This window comes from Puma concolor, chromosome B4 (genome assembly GCF_028749965.1).
Source record: "Puma concolor isolate L17-30 chromosome B4, mPumCon1.1.hap2, whole genome shotgun sequence".
Taxonomy (NCBI): domain Eukaryota; kingdom Metazoa; phylum Chordata; class Mammalia; order Carnivora; family Felidae; genus Puma; species Puma concolor.
Genome location: NC_141673.1, coordinates 111,996,283 through 112,021,021, shown reverse-complemented (window position 1 = coordinate 112,021,021; position 24,739 = coordinate 111,996,283). Strand labels below are relative to the sequence as shown.

The following is a 24,739-nucleotide window of genomic DNA, read 5'->3' as shown; positions in this document are numbered from 1 at the left end:
CGCACACACGCGCGCGCACACACACACACACACACACAAACACACAAATAAATCTATTTATCTAATGACATTTTGGTTTTGCCCTGCTTGGACAAACATTCAGTACCCAAAGTTAACAGAAATTTTTCACATATTTTTAATTTATATTCTTGTTTACATATTTTTAAATGTTTTTAATATTGTTTAAGGTTTAATTTCATAACCAACTGGGATTTACTTTGGTGTATGGTGAGAAAAAAAATGTAACTTTTTAAAGTGAATAGCCAATTTTTTAAAACATGAAATAAACCATAGTTTACCACTATTTTGAAATACCACCTTTAACATATACCTCAGGTCTGTTTCTATTTTGCTAATGTGTTCAAATGTTCTCTTTGTCTATTCCTGTAACAAATATCATGCTATCTTAAGAATTTTAGCTCTACAGTACATTTTGCCATCATTATTGCCTATGAAATAGTACAGATCACACTTGTGCCCAGTTGAAATTCTTTAAAATCAATCTGTCCAATTTCCCCTACCCTTTCCACCTACTCCCACCATATTCATACACAAATACCATTGTGATTTTGATTAGTTATCACTGACCAACTGATTTTATGAATAAAAAACTATGACTATAAATTTTCTATCATTCATATTTCTGAATGTGTAATATTTTCAAGGTTGTTTACTGATTTTGCTCCGAGGTCTGACTTGTTAACCATGATTGTGATTATAGAATATTTTAAAATAACATTTTGTTTATTAGATTCAAAGTTATCTGTTTATCAGTATGTAAAGAGAAACCAAACCTGTTAACTATGTTATTCAAATTCTTCACACTCTTATTTTTTTTTTCTACCTAATATGACAGTTTTGAAAAATACACACTAGCATCATCCACTGGAGATATGGTTTTGTTAAATTTTCCTTGTACTTAGAAGAATTTGGGAATGATACGTTTTTATGCCATGTTGTTTGATGTATAAAGCATCATGACTGTTAGAATTTCTACTGGATGTTATGTGTCAATATAAAACATCCTATCTTTTTACCCCATGCCGTGCAACCACACTAAAAACCATACTTTCAGAGACTGAAAAGGCTGATATGGCAATCCCTACTTTCATTACATTAGCATTGCCTGCTAGAACTCAACTTACTCCTTTATTTCCAGGTCGTATTAAGATTTGTCTAACAGAATAGAACTAGGTTTGCATTTTAATCTCAGCTGTGAGTGGTTACTTTTATTAAGAGAAATTACCTGTTATAATATGCTACATTAACTTATAAGTAAAATACTTGTAATGGCTATAAGTTAATATGACAACTAATATGTTTAGCCTAATTACAGATGTATCACTTTATTTTTTCTGTTTATGATACTTTTTTTTTAAGATAATTAATTCTATTTTTTTTTAATTTTTTTTAATGTTTATTTATTTTTGAGACAGAGAGAGACAGAGCATGAATAGGGGAGGGCAGAGAGAGAGGGAGACACAGAATCTGAAACAGGCTCCAGGCTCTGAGCCGTCAGCACAGAGCCCGACGCGGGGCTCGAACTCACGGGCCGTGAGATCATTACCTGAGCCGAAGTCAGACGCTTAACTGACCGAGCCACCCAGGCGCGCCTATACTTTTATTGTGCTTTCAGCCCTCCCTATTTTTTCTGTGCCTGAATCAAGTCTTCTTTTTTATTTATGTTTTTACTTTGTAGCCGCTGAAAATATAACATGTCACAACTCATGAAGACTTTTATATGTATGTCAAACTACTACACTCACCAAATTTTGGTCCCTCTTATTGTGAAGGTGAACACCAAACTATTCTAATGTCTCTCTCTGTTCTAACCCTGTTTACCCAAAAGAAATCATGAAACATTATCCATCTAGGGTATTAACAATAAGTCACCTTAAGATGAGACCAGTTGGGAATTTAATGAACCTATGTAGTATCTATTGTGAGTGAGGAAGAGGGAGGACAAGTAACTTCGTATTTAATTAGTCAGAAGTTAGTTCCATTTATCTCTTCAACATCTCTGCATCCTGCAAAAGACAAAGCTCTTACCGTTTCTTTTGGAATCTGCATCTGGCTTGGCTCTGCATTCTAGAAGAATTGAAGAAAAATATAAATACAGACTGACCGAAGCCATCTTCAACACACAGGGACACAAAGCTTGACTCTACAGGAAATTTTGCTGGTTCTTAAATTCCACAAAATATAAGGCGGGTGATTATATTATGGCTGATGTATTACTGTCTTCCAAACTTTCACTGATGTGATTATATTATCTTATATGTATGTGTGTGTGTATGTGTGTGTGTGTGTGCATGTGATACAGTTATATTATCTTGTGTGTGTGTGCGTGTGTGTTAAGACATTTTCCTAGATGTAAATTCTGACTCCCTCACTCACAGTATATCATGAATTTATTATTTGGAAGAAAACAAATCTCACCAGACTGCCTCTCTATTCGTGGCACTGTTTCTAATTCTGTTTTTTGCATTTCCCAACTACGTCAAAGTTATGAGGTATATTTTAATTTGATAGCTAGACCAGATAATAACAGTCTGAACCACAAGTATCATATGATAAATACTACACCGGTTACAAATGTGATGTGTTTCATATATTATAGAGTTGCTTTAATTAGATAGATATTTAAAAGGTTGATTTATTTAAAAAAAAAGGCACATATTGATAAAAGTATTTTGTTTTAGACACAGAATTTAAACACAGACACCCCAAACAGAGGAAAAGAGTTTTGTTAATTGGATTCAAAGATCATTTTAAATGCAATCCCCCACTTTAAGTTTTTCAGAATTATATTCTTTGAAATCTTAAAAAGCAGCTGCAACATGAATAATAGACTGACGGCCTACTGGCTCACTCCTTAATGAAAAGCTCACAAGCAATAAATTAAATAACCAAGAGAAAAAAAAAAAATAAGCAGCAGAAGGGGAAAACAGAAGCCTGGAAGATCAAAATTGGACAAGAAGAACCTGAATAACCTTAAGCTGGTTGCCTGTTGGCACTAAGTCTGAGAAGGGCCCGCTGAAGAGTGGTGTTTGAGCTTTGGCAATCTGATGATGCTAACTATTACACAGGCTAAGATGTACCGAGGAAGAATTAAAGCTTCAGCAAATCACAGCTAAAGCCTAGTATTTTTTTTTAAGTGCTCATTTACAATTTAATAGAGACATCTCCAGATTTAGGATCAGGTGGCATTTTAAGCACAAAATTGGATAACAGTGGGGGGAAATGGAAAACTGAATTTAAATTCAGAAATAATACATTCAACATTTTAAAATAGAAATAAAGACATTTTTATAATTTTCAAAATCTACTTAAAACACAAGTGTTCAGTTTTCAGCCCTATCACAATCTGAAATTCCATGAAATCACAGTAAATTTGGGTAACCTAGGGACGTAGTATTCCTACACTGAAATATATCTGGCTTATGATAAAAAGAAAATTTTAATAACCACGACACATCCATACTTGAAATATTAGCATAAGAGACTTAAGGCTCTTATGCCATAAGAGACAGGGCAAATTTGGGAACTGGGCCCCCTTAAACCTTGACACTCCAGTAGATACAGATTAATTGTTGCAGACAGCCTAAGAACTAACTGAAAGAGATGTCAAATGTTCTAATATGGCCCAACTCAAATCTGTTTTGAAATATTTAAAATACCACTTGTCCCAGAAATAAAACAATTTTCTTACCACATCAAAAGATAAAAGTGATTCCTCCAATTATGTTGTTTTTACACAATAAATGAAACCTGGCACTTTTTGCAGAAAAACATTCAAACTATGTCAGTTTAGTATACATATTTCATTCACACCAATACTATGTAAATACCTCTTGAATTTAGACATATTGATACACATATAAAAAATGAAATAAATAGCAAACAAATGCCTTTTTGTTTCTGTGTCATTCCAAATAAGGTCTATATTAGTAATTGATGGCCATGGGACTCAGTGCCACTCAGGACTCCTTACTTTCAACAATAATACTTTAAGGTACTCTTTTCATACAATAGTAAGCAAGAAGCTTTATTTGGTTTAGCTAAATGCATTATGAAATCTGAAATATGAAAATTTGTCATATGTAGTGGAGAAGATGGCACGTTTTCAACACCAGCCTTTGAAGTGACAGTTATGAAATAATCAACATCTCTGTATTCAATCAGTCCATCTGAAAGTGTTCAGTAATAAACATGTGCTGTCCTAGAAAATATCCATGTAATTTGATTTTTAAAGACCCCTACATTCAAAATTGTGAATATCTATTTCCAAAACTAAAAAGAATATAAGAAAAAAATGCTTATATTCAGTTAAGGCTGAAAGATATATAAAACATATACACTACTTGGAAAATGTCTTAGTAAACATGGGCCATCAGGTGGCTAGCCCAGATCCCTGGCTCATGTTCATCAGAAATCATTCATCTGCTCTAAATTTACACACCAGTTCCCTTGGGTGGAAGGCATCTTCTTGGCGAAAGACCAGAAGGCTCACGGTCCCTTCCATCTTGGTGCTTCTCAACAGGGAAACAACTTCCTCTTGGGATTTGCCTGCTAAATCGACTCCATTTACCTAAAACAAATAAAAAGTTTTCAGCTGCAATCCTATGCAAACGTAAGACAGAAGAAAAGACACACATCGTAGAACCAATCATGTCTACGATGGAGCACAATTCATTTCATGGTAAATTCTTCCATGATCTGCTAGCCACCAGGCTGTTGTGGTTAACAAAGAAATATAGACTAGGTATCTAGAAGTGAGCCAGGAAGCAGTAAATCTTTTAGTGCTCTTTAATAAACCAAAAGCCACAGCTACCAGAGCACTAACAAGTAACAAGCAATAAACAAGCACTATATCCAAATTATCATGTTAACACAAAACTTACTGGCTTTGAACTGAGATATCTTGATGGCCTTGTGTATCATAGATTTTCTTATAAGAAAATAACAAGGTTATAGGGGATAGTAAAACCACACTAAAATTTTTTGGTATAACTTTCAATGAAATTTTACTGAAAACTATGAAGATAACTTTTTATCCCTAAAAGGCAAGCATTAAGGAAGAATGCAGAATGATAATAACATTTTTGAAGGGGTAGCAATAGTTTGAGGTAGCAATACCTCAATATTTTTCAATGGTTTAAGAGAATTCTACCAAAACAAAGAGATTTAAAATAGCCAATTCCTGAGGAATCTCATCATTTTGATCTTTAAGAAGTATAACATTATCAGATAGCAGTATACACTTAAAAGAAATAAAAGTGAAAATTTCTTTTAAAAACTATTCAGTATTCACTTTAGACAAAAATAAAATTTTGTCAAAGGCAACAAAGTATATTATTTAAATTGTAATATCAAAATATCCTTGTAGTTAAAATATTTTTTGGAATCTTTCCCTCTCCACCAAACACAATCTACCACCACTCAATGTATGCTAGTAAGTGAATGCGTGAAAGATTTAAGAATAATAGGTTTAAAGAAAGGAAAAATTTCCAGGTAATAAAAAAATTACTGATTTGATACTATTTTTTTTAAGATATGCGTTCCAATTTCCAGATGCTCAGAAAAACTGCTCAAAAGATTGTTGATATTGTATAGCTACAAGTACAAATCGTGGAAAGTTAGGCTTAAAATGTTTGAAAATGCAGTTTCAAAGAAAGCTGACAGCTACAGAACCTAACTCTAAAGAAATACAGGTTGGAGGTTCTTCCCAATGTTCAAAAATAGAAATACTGCCTTTGTGATGTGTTGAGAGTAAAGCAATTATGTGAGGAAAGAAAGCAAGCAAGAAAGCAAGCAGGAAAGCAAAGGAAGGGAAGGAAGGGAAGGAAGGGAAGGAAGGGAAGGAAGGAAGGGAAGGAAGGGAAGGGAAGGGAAGGGAAGGGAAGGGAAGGGAAGGGAAGGGAAGGGAAGGGAAGGGAAGGGAAGGGAAGGGAAGAAGGAAGGAAGGAAGGAAGTGGGGCTGGTGCAGGACACACATTTTTGACACTCAGAGGCAAAGATGACTAGATTCAAGTCCTGTGTGAGCTTCCTACTACTTAAAAAAAAGCTACAAATGCAAATTTGGACTAATACTACTCAGTTTACGCCCCAAGGACAAGTGGTCCTTTCTGGAAACAACACTCTAAATATAATTCATACTTAGACTTTTCCTTTTATTTAGATTGTATCAGTGCCCCTTTAAAAAATGGTGTCACATGAACAATACGACCAGGAAAGAAGTAAGATTTAAGAAATCTAGGCCCAAAATGTGGACATAGAAAAATCTGAAAGGCAATCCTTTGCTCAATTACTTTTCAAGAAACCTCAATCTGCAGAATTCGAAACTACATATGAAGTTATGAGTAAAGAAGAAAAGGTAATGCAATAAAAATGTCCTCTTAACATTAGGGTTTGAATACTAGTTAAAATTAGGAAACACAATATATGCTGCTAAGAATACAGACTATGTTCTCGGAAGAAAACGCTAAGAAAAATGACTAGTAAGATTTTTTCAACCTTTCTTCCTTTTATTTCTATATATACAAATGATCACACACACAGAAATTTCTATGTATGTTTACGTATGTCTAAGATGGTCTCAAAGACCGATGAACTGAAACTCCTGAGGTACAGAAAAGGAAATTCTGAAAAACTATTTTCTTTCTGACATTTGATTTTTATGTCTCAATTCATTCTCCATGCTGCCATTTCAAAATTTCCTCTCATCAAGACACACTGTTTTCATTTATTACATTTGTCTGTGTTCTGATTACAAACTAGATATCATTTCTATATTACCAGACATAAATTTAAAGCCATCTAGAAATATAACCTAACAGACACTGTACTTACATAATGACAAACGTTATCTCATAAACCAAATGTCTGAGTAACTAAAAATTTATGAGCAAATTCAATGAAAAGATATTTCTCATCAAATAACATAGAAAAAGTAGAAGTAAAGCAGAAATTCACTGTTTTATGATGCGTACTTCTGTTAAAATATATAATTTATTTTCATTTTATGAAAATGTGACAAATGAACTGACCCTTAAAAATGGAACTTTTTAGCACTCACAGCACTTTTGACTTTTAGAAGTCACTCACCTCTATAAGTCTATCTCCTGCCTTGAGTCTGCCGTCCTGGATGGCGGCCCCCCTGGGGAGGATGTTTTTCACATAAATTGGAGCTGAGCCACCTATTGTTACATCTCGGGAAGTGATGCTGAATCCCAAACCTTCTGTACCTAAACATATAACAACAACAAAAGAAGTAAATGAGGATACCTTGAATTTCACAGGTGTATGGCACATAAAGGATTTGTTATTCTCTACCTAAACTTGACATTTTTTAGTGTTCACAGGGGCCTACATTGCTTTTAATACCATAAAGATTTTAATAGCTTTTTCAGAGTAGACTAAATTATGGAAGGTTTAAATGGTTTATACTTCAAAATTCTTTAATCTAAGAAGAAATGTGAATCTAGTCCAAGATAAATGAAAGGTAATATACAAATACCACAGCTAAACGTTTTAAACTGGCCTGAATGTTTCGTGTGAAATAAATTTAACTCTCCATGTGGAAAAAAATTCTGACACAATCCATAGTACCCCCAAAATCAATCATTATTGTGCAATACTGGTATCCAGATTTAAAGGGCAGGAGATGAAGCAAGGAAAGAGAAAATGATCAGGAGATGGAAAAGAAATAGGGAAAAGAGAAGTTTTACTAGATACAGATATCAGAACCTCCCAAAACTGTAATTACAACAATTTACTGACAGGACCTAGATTTGTTCACCTAAATCTCACCCTACATATTCTCGATCAATTAATCAGTAAAATTTTTAAAATAAAATACAAAGGCAAATTATCCAGTGAAGACCCCATCTCTGATCATAGTTAACAAGTCTACAGATCATCATATTATGTTTAAAAGTACTGAGGGGTTCCTGATGGCTCAGTCAGTTGCGTGTCTGACTTCGGCTCAGGTCATGCTCTCATGGCTCTTGAGTTCGAGCTCCGCACTGGGCTCTGTGCTTACAGCTCAGAGCCTGGAGACTGCATCAGATTCTGTGTCTCTCTCTCTGCCCCTCCCCAGCTCATGCTTTGTCTCTCTCAAAAATAAATGAACATTAAAAAATAAAATAAAATAAAATAAAATAAAATAAAATAAAATAAAATAAAATAAAAGTACTGAAATTAACAAGGCCTTTATAAATTACTGCAACATTCCGTAGAATTTAAATTCTAGGTTCTTCAAGCAGCTTTCTTGATATGCACTCATAAGGGCAATGCAGTGCAGAAAAAGGGTTGTAGTTACTAGAATCAACAGAAAACAAGCCAAAATGAGCCAAGAAAAAATGTAAAGACTACAACAAATTTCTAATGAATCACACAATTTTTATAACACTTCTAATAATGATTAATTTCTACCTGAGCTTTTTAAATGTTTTATTAATTTTATTCATTTTTTTGAGAGCAAGCGAGCAAGTGAGTTGGGGAGGAGCAGAGAGGGAGGGAGACACAGAATCCAAAGCAGGCTCCAGGCTCTGAGCTGTCAGCACAGAGCCCGATGTGGGACTCAAACTTATTAACCGCAAGATCATGACCTGAGCCGAAGTCAGACACTTAACCGACTAAGCCACCCAGGCGCCCCTTTAATTTTTTTTTAATGTTTATTCATTTTTTTGTTTGAGAGATAGAGAACAAACAGGGGAGGGGCAGAGAGAGAGGGAGACATAGAATCCAAAGCAGGCTCCAGGCTCCAAGCTGTTAGCACAGAGCCTGATGCAGGGCTCGAACCAACAAACCGTGAGATCATGACCTGGGCCAAAGTCAGATGTGTAACCGAGCCACCCAGGCACCAAAACCAGAACTTTTTAAAGTTAGTCTGGGAGCACCCGGGTGGCTTAGTCAGTTAAGTGCCCAACTCTTGATTTTAGCTCAGGTCATGATCTCATGATTCCTGAGATGGAGCCTCACATTGGGCTTTTCCCTGACAGTGTGGATCCTGCTTGGAATTGTCTCTCTCTCCCTGCCCCTTTCCTACTTGCACTTGCTGGCACACACTCTCTCTCTGTCTCAAAATAAATAAGGAAATATATTAAAACATTAAAAAATAAAAAGTTACTTTTTAGGATATTGGTTTCCATTTCAGTCAAAATGGTACTAGGAGAAATATTGCTCATGTGGGAAGAATAAAGAGCTACATAAAGGTGAATAATCTGCAGAAGAATACACTAACTTGGTGCAACACTCAATATGGAACCATAAGCAAGAGTATAAATCTGTAAGTAAATGATTTGAGTTAGTAACTGTGAATGAAAACGTGGCTTAAAGAAGAAACAAAGCTGAAATGAAGGGAAAAAAATTACATTCTGTTGTTATACCTGTAACAAAACCTACCCTACATGTTTTCAAGTTCTTATAAAACATTCATTTACATCAAGTCTGAAGTCACTTTAACAATGTGCCTGGACTGTTAATTTTTGAGTCTTATGTGCTGAAGACTTGAATGGCATCTTGTCTATATGAAATTTTCCTAATTATTCTTCTGGGATGTTTCCATATGTCTCTGGCTTTCATGAAACTCTAATGACTTGCAATAACATTTATTAAGAAAGAATTCTAAATTATGCTCCTTTCGCAATATTAATTTGTATGAACCACAAAGACTGACTGTTACATGAACCTCAATACTATTAAAATATCAGCAATAACCCCTAAATCTGTAAGCTAAAAGTCCAGGCAATGACCTTTAAAAGAAAGATAAATAGATATCAATTTTCATTTAGCAAAGCCAACAAAACATTTTGCACTGACTGAAACAGATTACTGACCTTCTCCTCTGACTTTATTAAAAAGCTAATTTCTACAAAAGAGCAGGGTACTTGAGAATGGCAAAATGGCAATAAATATTAAGAAATCATAATTACGGAAGCAAGTACATAAAGGGCTATCCTATTTTGTCATGTTATATGACAGGGTTCCTAAATTATGCCAAAGAATCATTAAAATGAAGGCCTGTCTTTTTAGTAAATAGAATTGAACTCAGTTTATGAAGAACTATCATTCAAAGCATGTCAGTTCACCTTGAACTGAGTTTAAAATTTAACACCGACACACCCTAAATTTTTGATGGACTTCATCAAAAATGTTAAATGTAACAATCCTAATTGGTAAAAATCTTAGCAGCTGGCTACAATGAAAGCATGTTCAACTCTCATACAATCATTATTTTTAAAATATGTATTCAGCATTAATGGAAGAGAATCAGCTTCTTCACTCTCATTTATCATAAACGTAATTTATTTTTCAAATAAAATTATTTCTAACTATTGACAGAATACACAGTTGGTTTCAGCCTTTTGTCATACATTCTCACAGTAAATTAAAATGAAGATAGAGCCATGAGGCTCTATATCATTTAGAATCCTCAAAGTCAGAAAAACATTTCAAAGAAAACCATTGTTTCCATTTTTCTAATCTTGATGATTGAGTGCAGTCTTTCTCCATTAGCTGTGTCAATGTAATCATATCTTTTTAAATGCTATTAAAATAAAACTGTTAATTTTTGTGTTCAAAGGAATGCTTCTTTTAGTGGCAAATAAAATTTCACTTTATCTAAAAGTTCATATTGTTTCATAAGTTGTTAATATACAATTGTGTGAAAAACCGTATTTAACTAAACGAATACGCCTGCCAGTGTACAAGGGCAATGGTATTTATAAACTGATATCTTTATGACAAGAGCCAAGTAAAATATTTTCCCTTTGTTGAGAGATCCCAGGCAGAATTTTATCTTTTATACAATTCCATTTGTGTTTCTTAACCTGTTTTTGCTTAAAAAACAGGGCCTGTCATTTGAGTAGAGGAAAAGTAAGACAGGATCTGATATTTATCTCATTCAGGAATTAACAAAGCTAAACGGGGTTTATGCTGATATAACTCTGCATTTGTAAGAGGTTTCAAAGTGGAGTAAAGCTGTCAATTCCTGATCATGTCAACCAGGTATCTGGAGCTTAAAAGTCAGTAACCAGAAATAAGGAGTTTGTGGTTCACATAAAGTTCAATGAAAGAATATGATTAGAAAGGAAACAGGAATCTCAGAGTTTACATCCTTGTACACCCTGCTCCAAATGGAAAGAAGAATGGTCTAAATGTCAGGATATGGAAAATGTTCTAGTAAGAATCTGCTGCCAACAGCCATGTGACTTAAGGAAATCACTCAATATCTCTTGGATTCATTTCCATCCGACTGTAGGAGTTGGTTGAGCTCACAAAAAGAAAAATATTCTTTATGACATCATTTTGAAAGACATGATTTAAAAATACATCAAAATGTCCAGCTAAAACGAATGATTAACAGCAAAAGTGTACCTTGGTGCCTCGAGGGGACAGTGTTTGAAAATCAGAAAATCAAGCCTACTAGTCAGCTCTGAGTGTTTGAGAAGAACAAAATGGAAAAGTATGCTTCCTATATAAAAAGATGCATAGACTATGGAATGGATACTTAAATAAATTAATAGATGTAAGGTGTATGTAATAAAGAGTTGGCAAGGCTCATTAAAATTTCCCTTGTCACCCTAAGAAAGGGAAGTAGTTCAATATTCTGGAAAAGTAGGAGACAAGGAGCCAATGGAACTACCTGCTTGGTGAACCTACTTTCTACCACGAACCGCTACAGCTCCAAACCAATCAATCACTTGCCCTTGCCAAAATGATCGGGTTGAAATGGAGGAGCCCTAAAGTCTTCTTTGAGAGCTGTATCTGAATATCGAAGGGGGTCATCTAAACAGGCAATTCCTCATTACTGTTTTGGGTTTAATAGTAATATCCTGAAAGCAATTACCTCTGTTACCAAAAAGTTTTACTGCTACCTTCTTCACACAAGCTTACTTTTAAGACTTTATTCTCTGAACTTTGTATGTTAATTCTGAAATAGCAAAATGAACCTGAAAAGCATAAGAAATACAATTTTAAATATTTTTAAGTCATTGTATCAGTTCTTTCACAGAATAATGGGTTGATTTTTAAAATAAATTCCATAAAACAAAACAAGGAGGTTCATACCTTTCTTCAGCTGGATGTTAAGCCTCTTGCCTATTTTTTTGGTGTTGTAACCACTGCTTACATTGGTACTAAATATATTTTGGGTTGCTGGAGCTGGAGCTGAGGGCGGTTTTCCGGAGGGGTGTGTGCTCTGAGGTAGTAGTCTGGGATGAGGGTCTATCTGCTCGGGCGGGTGGTTTAGTCGGGGTGTTCTCTGCAGGGCCTGAAGGCCTGCACTGTTCGCACTCCTGTTCTCGATATACTGGCTGTCCGGACTAAAGCGGCTTGAATAGTAATTGTTCTTCTCACTTTGGGATAGTTGTTCATACTGCTCTTTATTTGCTGCAGGAACCACATGGAACCAAATGATGGGGGTACGCATGGCTTGGCGAAACATATGTTGTGCTCTGGGTTTGAGAAAGAATGGAAAATTAGCAAAAGGAGACTGGCAGACTAGGAGATATTATGAGCTTAATTAAGTACACTAATTAAGCAACAAGAACTGATAGACTTCGTTGAAACTGAAAAACAAAATTCTAATATCCCATTTATCAATCAAGTTTGTAAGCTCTGATAAAAGAATAGCTGTTTCTCCAAATACAAATTTCTCATTCTCAAACTAAAAATGACACAACTGTCTACAACTGCAGATAAAGTACTATAATCTCAATCACAAATCATTAAATAATAATTTTAAGCACAACAGAGGTGTTATTCTTGCGATAGGAATAGAAATTAAATAGAATGTTGTCTCTATGATGTTATCCAATACATTTAAAAAATAAATCAAAGGGGATGACTTGAGTTTTTGAAGAAATGAATATACTTATAAATACACTTAGAAAACTATAGAGAGCAACTATCCATTATCAGCAAAATTAATTCAAGTCTGTGTATGCAAAGATCTCAAGAACACCGATGTGACTCAAAATATGAAAAGTTTTGGTCCCAGTGCATTTCTGTCACCAGCCTGAGAAACTGCTCCAACTCTCACTGGTTCCCGACTCAGAACATACACCACGTCCTTCTGATTTCTGCTCACTCCTGTCTTGTTTTTAATAAGACCTGGACAATTGTCATCTTTTTAATTGAATGAGGACTTGAATCAGGATAAAGAAAATCTGAGTGGACCACACTGTGCTCACAGGAGCTCTCTCCGCTTATCCATACGCAGAGTCATGATGTGCAACAAAGTTGGAAATGTGAGTTAAAGGATAATAAAAACTAGCACACTGGCAAATTTTCCAAAAGGTGAGGAAGTAGAAAAATTGTGAAGTCAAAATCGGACCCACATTATTTTAAGAAGCACTCTATCAGTCAGAGGGCATTTTGAAATATAGTCTAATAGTAGTAATTACCTGGAGTTTGATTAAATTTTTAAAAGCTAGATAACAGCAGAAAATACTTCTCTCCAGGATAAGGACAGAGGCACAGACGTGGCTAGAAGCGTTGCAATGCGCTACACTGTCTCATGCCGAAAGCACGAAAGAACAGAATAGCCGGCATACACTTACTGTTCAAATCTTCTATTTCGAAGGTCGCCATCATTAATCCTGACAATGCAATCATTCTCATGAAAAAGGTTTTCTTGTTCAGCTTTACCACCTTTCTCCAATCGTTTTACTAATAACCCCAGGGTTCTGGAACATTAAGAATGCAAATCATTACACATGTAATATTTCTACCATGCACAATGCCCTACTGCTTTAATGCTGGTACTATATTTACAAAGACTTCCTGATAAAGGAGTGTATTAAATCGTTATTAATACATTTGAAAATAACACCAACACAAAAAGCACAACGGTATAAATGATGTGTAGAAATGGATCCTTTCAATAAACGTAAGAAATTGTTTCCGGCTTGTCAGGATTATGTTTCCGAAACAAACCGTGTACTTCTCTCCACGCTTAGAAATGCCTCAAACAGAGCTCGCCTGATGGTTCAGTAGATATCACAGTGTGGAACATAGATGAGTGTGTATTTGTGAATAGCTTTGGCTATTTCGGTTTTCTGTTTGAAGCCAGCCGGTACACTGCGGACGGCAAAGCCCATCTATCTCTCTGTGAAAGCGCAGGTAACGAAGAAAGGTGAACCTCACCACATTGTGCATTTGTGAAGAAAAACAGGAAAGTTTCTGTTCTTGGCATCTGAATCTGATAGTTCCTAATATTCTGAATTTCAAAATCTTGTTAGGTCTCCCAAATGCAACTAATTTGTTGCCACTATTTCCATTTGAAAACAAATAGGACAAAGCCAGTGGCAGCTCAAATAACATCAGTCACCTCTTAACATGGGCTCAAATGGCAGGTTGAAAGAAAAGCCTGAATGAACTTAAAAGTTCTCCAAAGAGACCAATAGGGAGATAAAAAAGCAAAAATTATTACTGTCACTTTGTCTAGAGCACTAATTTCTTGACTGACGGGAAGGACAGTCTAGATACCCTGGGACAAGAGGCAAACATTATATGGCAGAGTACAAGGAACATGAATCTTCACCTACTTCTGGTGCTGTGACTAACTTGATAGTTCACATAAATTATATATGATAATCATGTTAAAATTTTTATGAATCTTTGGCCTGTCCAAAGCTTGGGTCTTCTTTCATAATCCTAATATTTAGAGATAATATCCATAGAGATACTAGAATTTAGAATCCTGCCAAAATTAAAGTTGAAGACACCACAGTTTTTAATAGCCTATATATATTCTATTGGCATATATTCTATTGGAATATATTCTATTGGAAGATATAGATCTCTTTGCTGTGTCCTACACAAGCTTTCCAGGAAAAAAGCCAAATAGATAGCTTCCTCTTTTAAATGTTTACAGTAATTGTTGTTTGTTCTGTGGCCACTTATCTCGCTCCCCTACAATTGTTACTTATATATATATCCTATCTATCCTTACTGGTACATTGTAAGCTACTGGAAGATAGACAAGATGGGATTCATTCAGCAAGGCACACTCAAGCACCTAGCTGGTAGCAAGATCATTAATGAAGGAAAACTGAATGAGTTGAGCTGATACAAACAAGTCTCATGTTTCTAACAAACTTTTTGCAAAATAGAATACAATCAAAGGGAAATTTAGATTCAGATTCTTTTTTTTCACGAAAATGTCATTTACACCAAATATATGATTGAACTGAAATAAATTGACTTAAAAACAAAAGTCCTTTTTCACTTGTTACTTTGCAGCTTAAACTTGTTTCTTTCATGAATATTTATTGAATCATACTTTAACTTCATTTTAATTTTTATTATTAAGTATACTACAGCATGTTTTACTATGGTCAAGTCTACTAACATGCAAAAATAATCAGAGGAGATAATATTTAAGTTGTATTTTTCTTAATTTTTTGTAACGTTTATTTATTTCTGAAAGAAAGAGAGAAAGAGACAGAGCATGAGCAGCAGAGGGGCAGTGAGAGAGGGAGGCACTTCGAATCTGAAGCAGGCTCCAGGCTCTGAGCTGTCAGCACAGAGCCTGATGCGGGGCTCGAACTCACGAACCAGAGTAGGATGCTTAACTGACTAAGCCACCCAGGTACCCCGGAAGAGATAATATTTAAATTGCCTTTTGTAATTTTAACATTTGATGATTAGTACCTACTAGTGTAAGAGTCTAAAAAAATCTTAGTGACTGATAAAAACATTATTACACAGGTAATTTTTGGTTACTTACTACCATATACTGGAATTAAACAAATACAAAAATTCTCTCGGCTCAAAGGTGAGAACAAAGTATACTGACATAGCCGTACAAGCACTTAACTGTCTGAGTCCTATGTGGAAGGAAGAGATTCCACAATATGCCACCAATAATTAGGTTATGTTAAAATGTCATCATGCCCATGATCTGTCTCCCCATACTTCCCTATTGTCTTAGTGTGTTTCTACGTGCAATTGACTAAGGCATTCCATGCAATTGATTGAGGTATTCTATGACAACACATTATTATTATTAAGATGTATCTATTATTCTGTTGAATGAGAGAAAATAATTTGAGAAATCAAATTAAATCAGTCATTGGTAGTATGAGAAGTAGAAAACATTTTGGCCACTTTACCATCAAAGCAACCATGTAAAAGGACAGCTTGAAGGAAAAGATGACTCAGCCACCACAGCCAATCATAACATAACCAGATATGTGGTGCCACACCTGTTGCTAAATCTCTCTATAGACCAAGAAAGCTATTCCACAGCGCATGCATTCAGTGTGCAGTAAGAGTATGCCCTACCAAGCATCACTCCAGTTAGTTAATTAGTTTTTAATCGGTGAAATCATGAATGATTTTTCAATATGGTTACAATACTCCTGCAATCAAAAGTGACTAATAATTATTAGGTTCTTATGTACTCTGAAATATGTTATATATTCTAAATAGCCCACATATTTTTAAAGAAACATATCTATACACATATATAGACAGATTACGTTTAATGAAAATTATTCAGCAGTTAACTATTATTGATGATTTGTTTAAATTTACAAATTTACCCCAGATAGATCCTTTCAGTATTTATGACAGTTTAAAATAACACAACTTGGAAATCTGTAATTTAATTCTACAAGTGGCATCACTATTTTTCACAATAGGTCTATGGATTTGTATTCATCTAAATAATCATTTTTCTTTTATAATCTACTCCCCACCCCACCCCCAGCCGGGAATCACTCTAGAATAATAATTCAAAGTAAAAAAGCATGACATGCTTCATTTATTGAATGGCTTGTCTTTCTAAGTCCGCATATACAGCCTAATTCATCAGTAATCCTAATATACAGTAGAAAATGTTATATATCATAAATAAATACACCATCACATTTACATGGAATATAAACAGAAGTTTATTAAAAGAGGCTTTTACAATCCAGTTATTAAAATAGCCACAAAAATCTCAGAATCCTTTTTCTCGGCACTCAAGATTAGGATACTGATGAGGGCGGGGTTGGGGGGGGGTGGAGGATGAATTTCACCCTGAGTAACACAGCAAGTGATCAGGGAATCAATGGAACAGACTGAATTAAGGAGAAGTTAGTAGCCTGCTGATTTCTAAGTACTTGACCACACTATTAGAATCATTCTCTCCAAAAGAATGGATTAATTTAAAAGTAAAGTGGTACAATCTGCAAAATTATCTCATTTGCTTCACTAGGTGAAAATGATTACAAAAGGAATGGGAATGAACTATCAAAAAAAAAAAAAAAACTTCACAAGAAAATTGAACTGATACCATAACAGCAAGACTGAGAATGAAAAGTACCCTCTGAAGGGAAATCATGGGTAAGTGATAACACTTTCATGTTCCTGAAACACATGAGAGCAAGCACGGAGATTTCCATACCTCCCACTTTCAATTTAAAGCCATCTCAAACTGTATAATTAAAAACACATGTTAGGTATATATTTTGCAAATTCAACCAGCAGCCAGTATTTGTTCTGAAGTGATGAAGAACTGACTGCCCATGGTGTTGTGGTTCCTTTAACACTTTTTAGAAAAAATACTCGAAGCTAACGAAATTCCGAGCATTTTGGTATGTCAGTGTGCTAGGACAGAGAATAGTTCTTCTTCTAGGAAGTCAGTACCAGAATTCCTTATTGGGGACAACCATTTTCCAGAAGTCACCTTGCACAAGAAAAAAAAAAAATACATGCATATATATATATGAAGAAGAAGAGGGAAGAGAGGCAGCCAGGTGAGCTCTACTTGGAGGGATCAGCCCAGAAGCAGAATTGCCTAGGTGGGTTGTGCTGACAGACGCAGAAGAAGAGACATGGTGGATGGATGAATGTGGCAGGCAGACTTATGAAGGCGTGTCTGTAGGGTTTAGGGGGACAGAAGCAGAGACTCCTGCACCTCGTGTGCAAATCTAATGTAAACCCTACTTAGCACATATGCTTTCTGAGCACATAGATTTTTTTTTTCCTGATAAATCTGAAACATCTCCAGGCCTACCCCCTTTTCCACTGTTTCCTATATATATTTTTTTTAATTTGGGGGAAAAAAACACTATGTCCACTATGTACGAATCTCACTTCTGAATAACTTCCCTCCAATAAAAATATGCAAATACACAACTATTTCTTTAAGCCTATCCTCATGGCTCTTGAGCAATGTTTCTTAACATAAAGGGGGGGGGCAGTGCAAAGAAGAATACAGAAAGCAAAGCCATTGAAATGCAGCATGATTTGGGATGTATAATTAGAAATTCAACTGCTTAGATTATATTAAGGATTGCACCACTACGTTTTCACAAGGTTCATTAGCCTAATTATGCACTTAATTAAAACAAACTCAGTCATACATGTTAACATTTTCAATTCTAAGTATAAATTACAACCAATGATAAAACTGAAAATAAGTAACAAAGGTTTTATTGACATCTAAATTGGCTAAGCAAGTCTGAGTTTTGCTTTGATAATGTAAACTCCCACAACTGCCACCCAGTTGTATGGGCATGATCATAATTCATCTTAACAAAAGCTGACACAGTATAAACACCACAACCATACTGAAGGCAGAGTGGGAGTATGCAGAATGGGATTCCATCAATAAGACCCTCTCAGTTCACTGAACACTAAACATGAGGGGCCAGAAATTATCTACATTTGATCCCTGAGAACCACAGCCATCTTCATAGCAGATACAAACAGAAGAAAGTTCAGAGAAGTTCCAAGTTTAAAAAACAAAATCTTTGCTTTTTAAATCTCTAATAGGTAAATAAAAATAGAGAAGTCTTTCAGCTTAGGGCAGAAATGACAAGCATCATACTTCTATATTTAAAGAAGCAAGATTTATTGAAATGTAAACTATACTTTTCTACCTAAAACAAAGGTATTATTGTAATCCTTTATTAGAACAAATAAGCCTACAGCTAAGAAAGCACAATTAAAAACTTTCAGATAAAAGCTACAGATTCAGTTCATGAAGTTACATTGTGTTTTCTCAGAAGTAATGAAAATTGAATACTCAAAGTTCAAGAGCATATTTCTTTGAAAAGTGATAAATTCAAAATTCTACCATGATCTGAAATATACACACCTTGCATAAAGCTTTCCTGACTGAACTAGGTTCCATGAAATTCAAATTGGCTCTATTTCTTCATTAACATATATACACCCAATGAACTAAACTAGTATGTACAGTTGACCTATGAACAACGTGGAGTTAGGGGTGCTGATCCGCAGCACAGTAAAAAAATCTGCACATAAGTTTGATTTTCCAAACGCGTAACTACTAATAACCTACTACTGACCAAAGCCTTGCTGATAACGTAAGTCAATTAGCACATATTTTGCATGTTATATGTACTGTATACTATATTCTTAAAGTAAGCTAGAGAAAAGAATGTTAACAAGAAAATCATAAGAAAGACAAAAAACATTTACATACTGCACTGTACTTATAGGGGAAACAAATCCATAAATAAATGGACCTGCACAGTTCAAACCTGTGTTGCTCAAGGGTCAACTGTTTTGCAAATCTTGAATATATGACAGCAGTAATTCTCATCTTGGATTCAAAACAGAAGAAAAAAATGATCATCTTCTACTATTTCATACACTAATCAGCACCTATCTAAACAAACAGAATAATCAGCAATATGGAGGAAATTCTAACTCACATGACAGGAAGATCAAAGGAAGATAAAATATCATTTTTATTAGCTGTCACTGCCAAGTACTCTGCTAAATGTACTTTACATATATGGTGTAATTTGCATATATTTTCCTATTTAAGCCATACAAAGTCACTGGAGTGTCCGTCCCTCAGATGTAAAGACTAACGCTAAACAAAGCTAACTTGCTCCCTTGCTAAAAGACAGAGCTGAATTCTGTCCCAGTATCTCTGGCCTTAAAAGTTGAACAGTTCCGAACAACTCCTCTGCCAAAAACATAAAGATAACACGTGGTCAAGTTAGTCACTGATTGACAGAAAGGTAACACAGCATTTCTAACTAGAAATTCTGAAAAAGAAACAAACTTCTTGTTTTTGATGTATTATAAAGCAAAAAGTCCAGGGGAAAAAGTCATGAAGAAAAACTTTAATTCAGTAATTGAAAGGATAGTATAGACCCTTCACCTGATACTGTAAATATTAAACTGAAGATAAATGGTTGAAAAAAATTCATCTATAAAAAGTGAGTGATTAATAAGGCAATGCCAGCAGGAGCCATTTGCAGAAAGCTAGAAACATACAGAGACGCACACAGACACACATACTCTTCCTCCTTCCCTCCCTGTCTTACCAAGGAAGGGCTGCTTTTCCAAAACTAGATTTTTCCTGTAAGTCTCAGGATTGACAATCAAACGAAGAAGAATCCTGTGAGTACTTATTACTAATTGGAAGATGTTAAATGAGTTTGTTTTTTTTAATTTGCTGCCTTCTGGGAATTCCTGAGAATTAGGGGTGTGTGTTGGTAGTTAATAACATAGAGTTACAATAGAAAGACTTTCTTATCTACCAGTAAGTGGCAGTGAAATTTTGGGCTCTTGTCTCCCTCTCCAAATATTATGAATAGGAAACAGAGGAGAAGGAATTTTAGATATGAAAAATATTAGAATCGAAACTCCATCATGGGGCACCTGGGTGGCTCAGTAGGATAAAAGTCTGACTCTTGGTTTCAGTTCAAGTATCATTAGTTTGAGGCCCCACATCAGGATCTGAGCTGACAGCACTGAGCCTGCTTCGGATTCTCTCTCTCCCTCTCTCTCTGCCCCTATCCCACTTCTGTGAGTGCACTCGCACATGTTCTCTCTCTCTCTCTCTCTCTCTCTCTCTCTCTCTCAAAATAAATAAATAAATTTAAAAGAAAGAAAGAAAGAAAGAAAGAAAGAAAGAAAGAAAGAAAGAAAGAAAAAAGAAAGAAAACAAAAGAAAGAAAAGAAAGAAAACGAAAGAAGAAGAAAAGAGAAAGAGAAAGAGAAAGAGAAAGAGAAAGAGAAAGAGAAAGAGAAAGAGAAAGAGAAACTCCATGATGGCGGGCATTTTTATCAAATTATGGCCCACAAGCCAACATTAAGACTAAGCCTGCCACCTGTTTTTGTAAATGCAGCTTTAGTGGAACATAGCCACACTCATTTAGTTATACATTGCCTATGGTTGCTTTCATGCTACAATGACAGAATCGAATGCTTGCAGTGGAAACTCCGGTGACCCACAATGCAAAAACATTGAATATCTGACCCTGTAAAGGTTTTGCCAAGCCTTGATCTTCCCTCCACCTAGAAACAAGAACACTGCCTGGTAGATACCAGATCTTTAAAAAAAAAAAAAAAGAAAAAGGCGTGGGGGGCGGTGGGGGGGAGAATCCAACAACTTCCTTGACAAAATAAGCACAACCATATAACTACTATTTGCAAAAGAAAAGGTACTGTGATAGAACACTCCAAAGACCACTGGCTTAATAATAACCTAGAATGTATATAAATGGGAAATATCCATTACAGAAAAGACCCAGAAAAACAGACTGCATTTTATCAAAAACAATATGCTTTGCCACACTTTTTTCCACAAGGGAAATGTTGTAGAATTTCCACTCTAAGTTAGACTGTAGAGTCCAAGTAAAAGAATAATTTTTTTTTAAATACAATCCTATTTCTTTTTTTTTTAATTTTTTTCAACGTTTATTTTTATTTTTGGGACAGAGAGAGACAGAGCATGAACGGGGGAGGGGCAGAGAGAGAGACAGACACAGAATCGGAAACAGGCTCCAGGCTCTGAGCCATCAGCCCAGAGCCTGACGCGGGGCTCGAACTCACGGACCGCGAGATCGTGACCTGGCTGAAGTCGGACACTTAACCGACTGCGCCACCCAGGCGCCCCTACAATCCTATTTCTTAAAAACCTTTTACAATGTCTCCATTATTTTTAGTGAATGAAGTCTCATAGGTCACTCATAAAGTGCTTTCTAACAATCCCTCCAGTGCTATCTTATAATACATTCTGTTTCAAATCCTTTACTCGTTAGTTCTTACCAAATCGTGCACATGTGTATGTAGCATCTTCCTTTCATATATTCTCTCCTTGGGAAAAAATATCTTTCCAGAATGTCACTAGAATAACTCCTATATTTTCTTCAAAGAACCTAGCAAGCTCCATTGCTTCACTGAAGGTTGACGACAGCATTCAATATTTCCATACTTCTGCTAAATCCCTATGGCACTTGTGCATATAGTTCTTTTGAAAATGTAGCATGGATTTTTTAATAAACACATTTTTCAGTTGGAATTTTAAGTCCCTTAAAACCAAATTTAAATCTTATAATTTCATAAACCCAACTTCTATAGTATATAATTTTTTTTATCTTGCTTCTTAAATACCTAGCATTATCAGCCTCAGAAAAGCTCATTAACAACAATCAAGCCAGGATATTTCTCTATATCTACTATAGCAATGCCATAGCTAATATGGATAGTCACAGGTTCATACACACTTTTACTGTGTAAGCATTACTGAGTAATACCTATGGGTTAAGACCTAGGAATATAAAATATATAAAACACAGTTTTCTGCCAAAGGAAATGACAATTATTTGGCATAACCTTCGTGAAAATAGTAGCATGTGTGATTTAAATAAGAAAGTTATGTTTGACTTTTAAATCAGGAGGAAATCAAATTATATGTGTGAAGTTAAAATTGATTTCAAGGTAATGAAACTGTGTAAAAGAGCTCTGGATGGGAATCAGTTTATTTTATTTTTGAATAATTTACAAGATGATGACTAAAGTAAAACAGTATAACAGGGAAGGAAACAATCAACAAAACTCAGAGGCAAACTACGGATTGGGAAAAGATATTTGCAAATGACATACGATATAGGTTTAGTATCCAAAATCTATAAAGAACTGATCAAATTCAAGCCTCAAAATATGAATAATCCAATTAAAAAGGTCAGAAGACATGAATAGATATTTTTCCAAAGAAGACATGCAGATGGCCAACAGACACATGAAAAGATGCTCAACATCGCTCATCATCAGGGAAATACAAATCAAAACTACAAACAGGTATCACCTCACACCTGTCAGAACAGCTAAAATCAATGACACAAGAAACAACAGGTGTTGGCAAGCATGTGGAGAAAGGAGAACCTTCTTGCACTGTTGGTGGAAATGCAAACTGGTGCAGTCACTCTGGAAAACAATATGGAGGTTCCTCAGAAAGTTAAAAATAGAACTACCCTACTATCCAGCAATTGCACTTCTTAGTATTTATCCAAGGAATAAAAAAAATATGAATTCAAAAAGATACATGCATCCAATAGTTGTAGCAGCATTAATGCAAACAGCCTAAGTGTCCACTGACTGATGAATGCATAAAGAAGATGTGGTTTATATGTACAATGAAAATGTTACTTAGCCATAAAAATAGGATCAAATCTTGCCATTTGTAATGATATGGATGGAGACAGAGGGTATTATTCTAAGCAAAATAAGTCACAGAAAGACAAATACCATGTGATTTCACTCATATGTGTAATTTAAGAAACAAATGAGCAAAGAGAAAAGAAGAAGAAGAAGAAGAAGAAGAAGAAGAAGAAGAAGAAGAAGAAGAGGAGGAGGAGGAGGAGGAGGAGGAGGAGGAGAGAGAAAGACAAGCCAAGAAACAGACTCTTAACTACAGAGAAAAAACTGATGGTTACCAGAGAGAAGGTGGGTGGGGAATGGGTTAAATAGGTGATGTGGATTTAGGAGTGCACTTGTGATGAGCACCAGGTGATGTATGGAAGTACTGAATCACTATATTATATACCTAAAACTAATATTAAACTGTAAACTGGAATTAAAAAAATAAATTTTAAAGAAAAAAGAAAAACAGAATCAAGGGGAAGATAAAACTGTCATTTCCATGCATCTATTTGTGTCTCTAGGTACTGAGGAAGTGGTTAGGGGATGAGAAGCCATATGCCAAGTGTCACTGATCCCTCCAATCAAAAAACACCTTCCAGTTTTGCTCCAGAAAATAGTAGGCCTAGCAAGATCCTTATTCAAAAAACTTCATTATGCCTCAGGCCATAATAATACCTAAGTGGCTATAAAAATTTCTCTAACATTGACTTCACATTTTTTCCTGTTTTCCTGAATTATATTTTTACTTGAGATGTCCTGCGTTGTGTATTTTCTCTTTATGATATATAATTCACATCCTGCATTATTCCTTAGACTTTTTGGCTTTGAAATCTAAATCAGAAGGCAATACTGACAGATATGGGTCACTTTTACAAAAAGAAGTATTCAGGAAGTGTTCTTCAATTAGCTGTATCTTCAAAATTGAGAAGGCTCAAATAAGACTGGAATTTTGTACAAGTGAAGTTATTCTTGGAAATTTCAACTTACATCCCATGAATATGTATTCTTTTATTCCCCCTAGATACATGTGCAATTTCTTCACAAGTTCCACTTAATTTCTTCCTTTCTGCTATACTACATTGCTTAATTTGCCCTTTCAGCCACCATGGAGCTGATGTAGCTTCCTTTATAAGCTGTCATCACATTTGAAATCATCTTCTGCAACAAGCCAGCTTCAGTTACCTAATTCAGACAATTCCTCCTCTATCAATTCATGGAGTACCTATCATATATCAACATTTATCACATAATTACAATTGTGTGATTTGGGGCCATCACTCCATCTTGGTTGCAGATCCCTAGAGAAAGACTATGTCCTGTTCATCTT

General features: G+C 35.2%; 1 protein-coding gene across 18 annotated transcripts in view; it reads right to left on the bottom strand.

Moving 5' to 3' along the window:
* The window catches only part of PARD3 (par-3 family cell polarity regulator), a 680,086-nt gene that overhangs the window by 257,903 nt on the left and 397,444 nt on the right, over nt 1–24,739 (bottom strand). For 12 of the 18 annotated variants that reach the window (XM_086714599.1, XM_086714604.1, XM_086714589.1 and 9 more), the window contains 5 exons: nt 13,569–13,694; nt 12,076–12,461; nt 7,108–7,247; nt 4,463–4,591; nt 2,050–2,088 (listed from right to left, as the gene is read on the bottom strand). In XM_086714599.1, coding sequence (XP_086570725.1) covers nt 2,050–2,088; nt 4,463–4,591; nt 7,108–7,247; nt 12,076–12,461; nt 13,569–13,694 — 820 coding nt within the window. The remainder of the gene's footprint in view (nt 1–2,049; nt 2,089–4,462; nt 4,592–7,107; nt 7,248–12,075; nt 12,462–13,568; nt 13,695–24,739) is intronic. The other 6 variants (XM_086714592.1, XM_086714602.1, XM_086714603.1 and 3 more) reach the window with 1 other exon arrangement.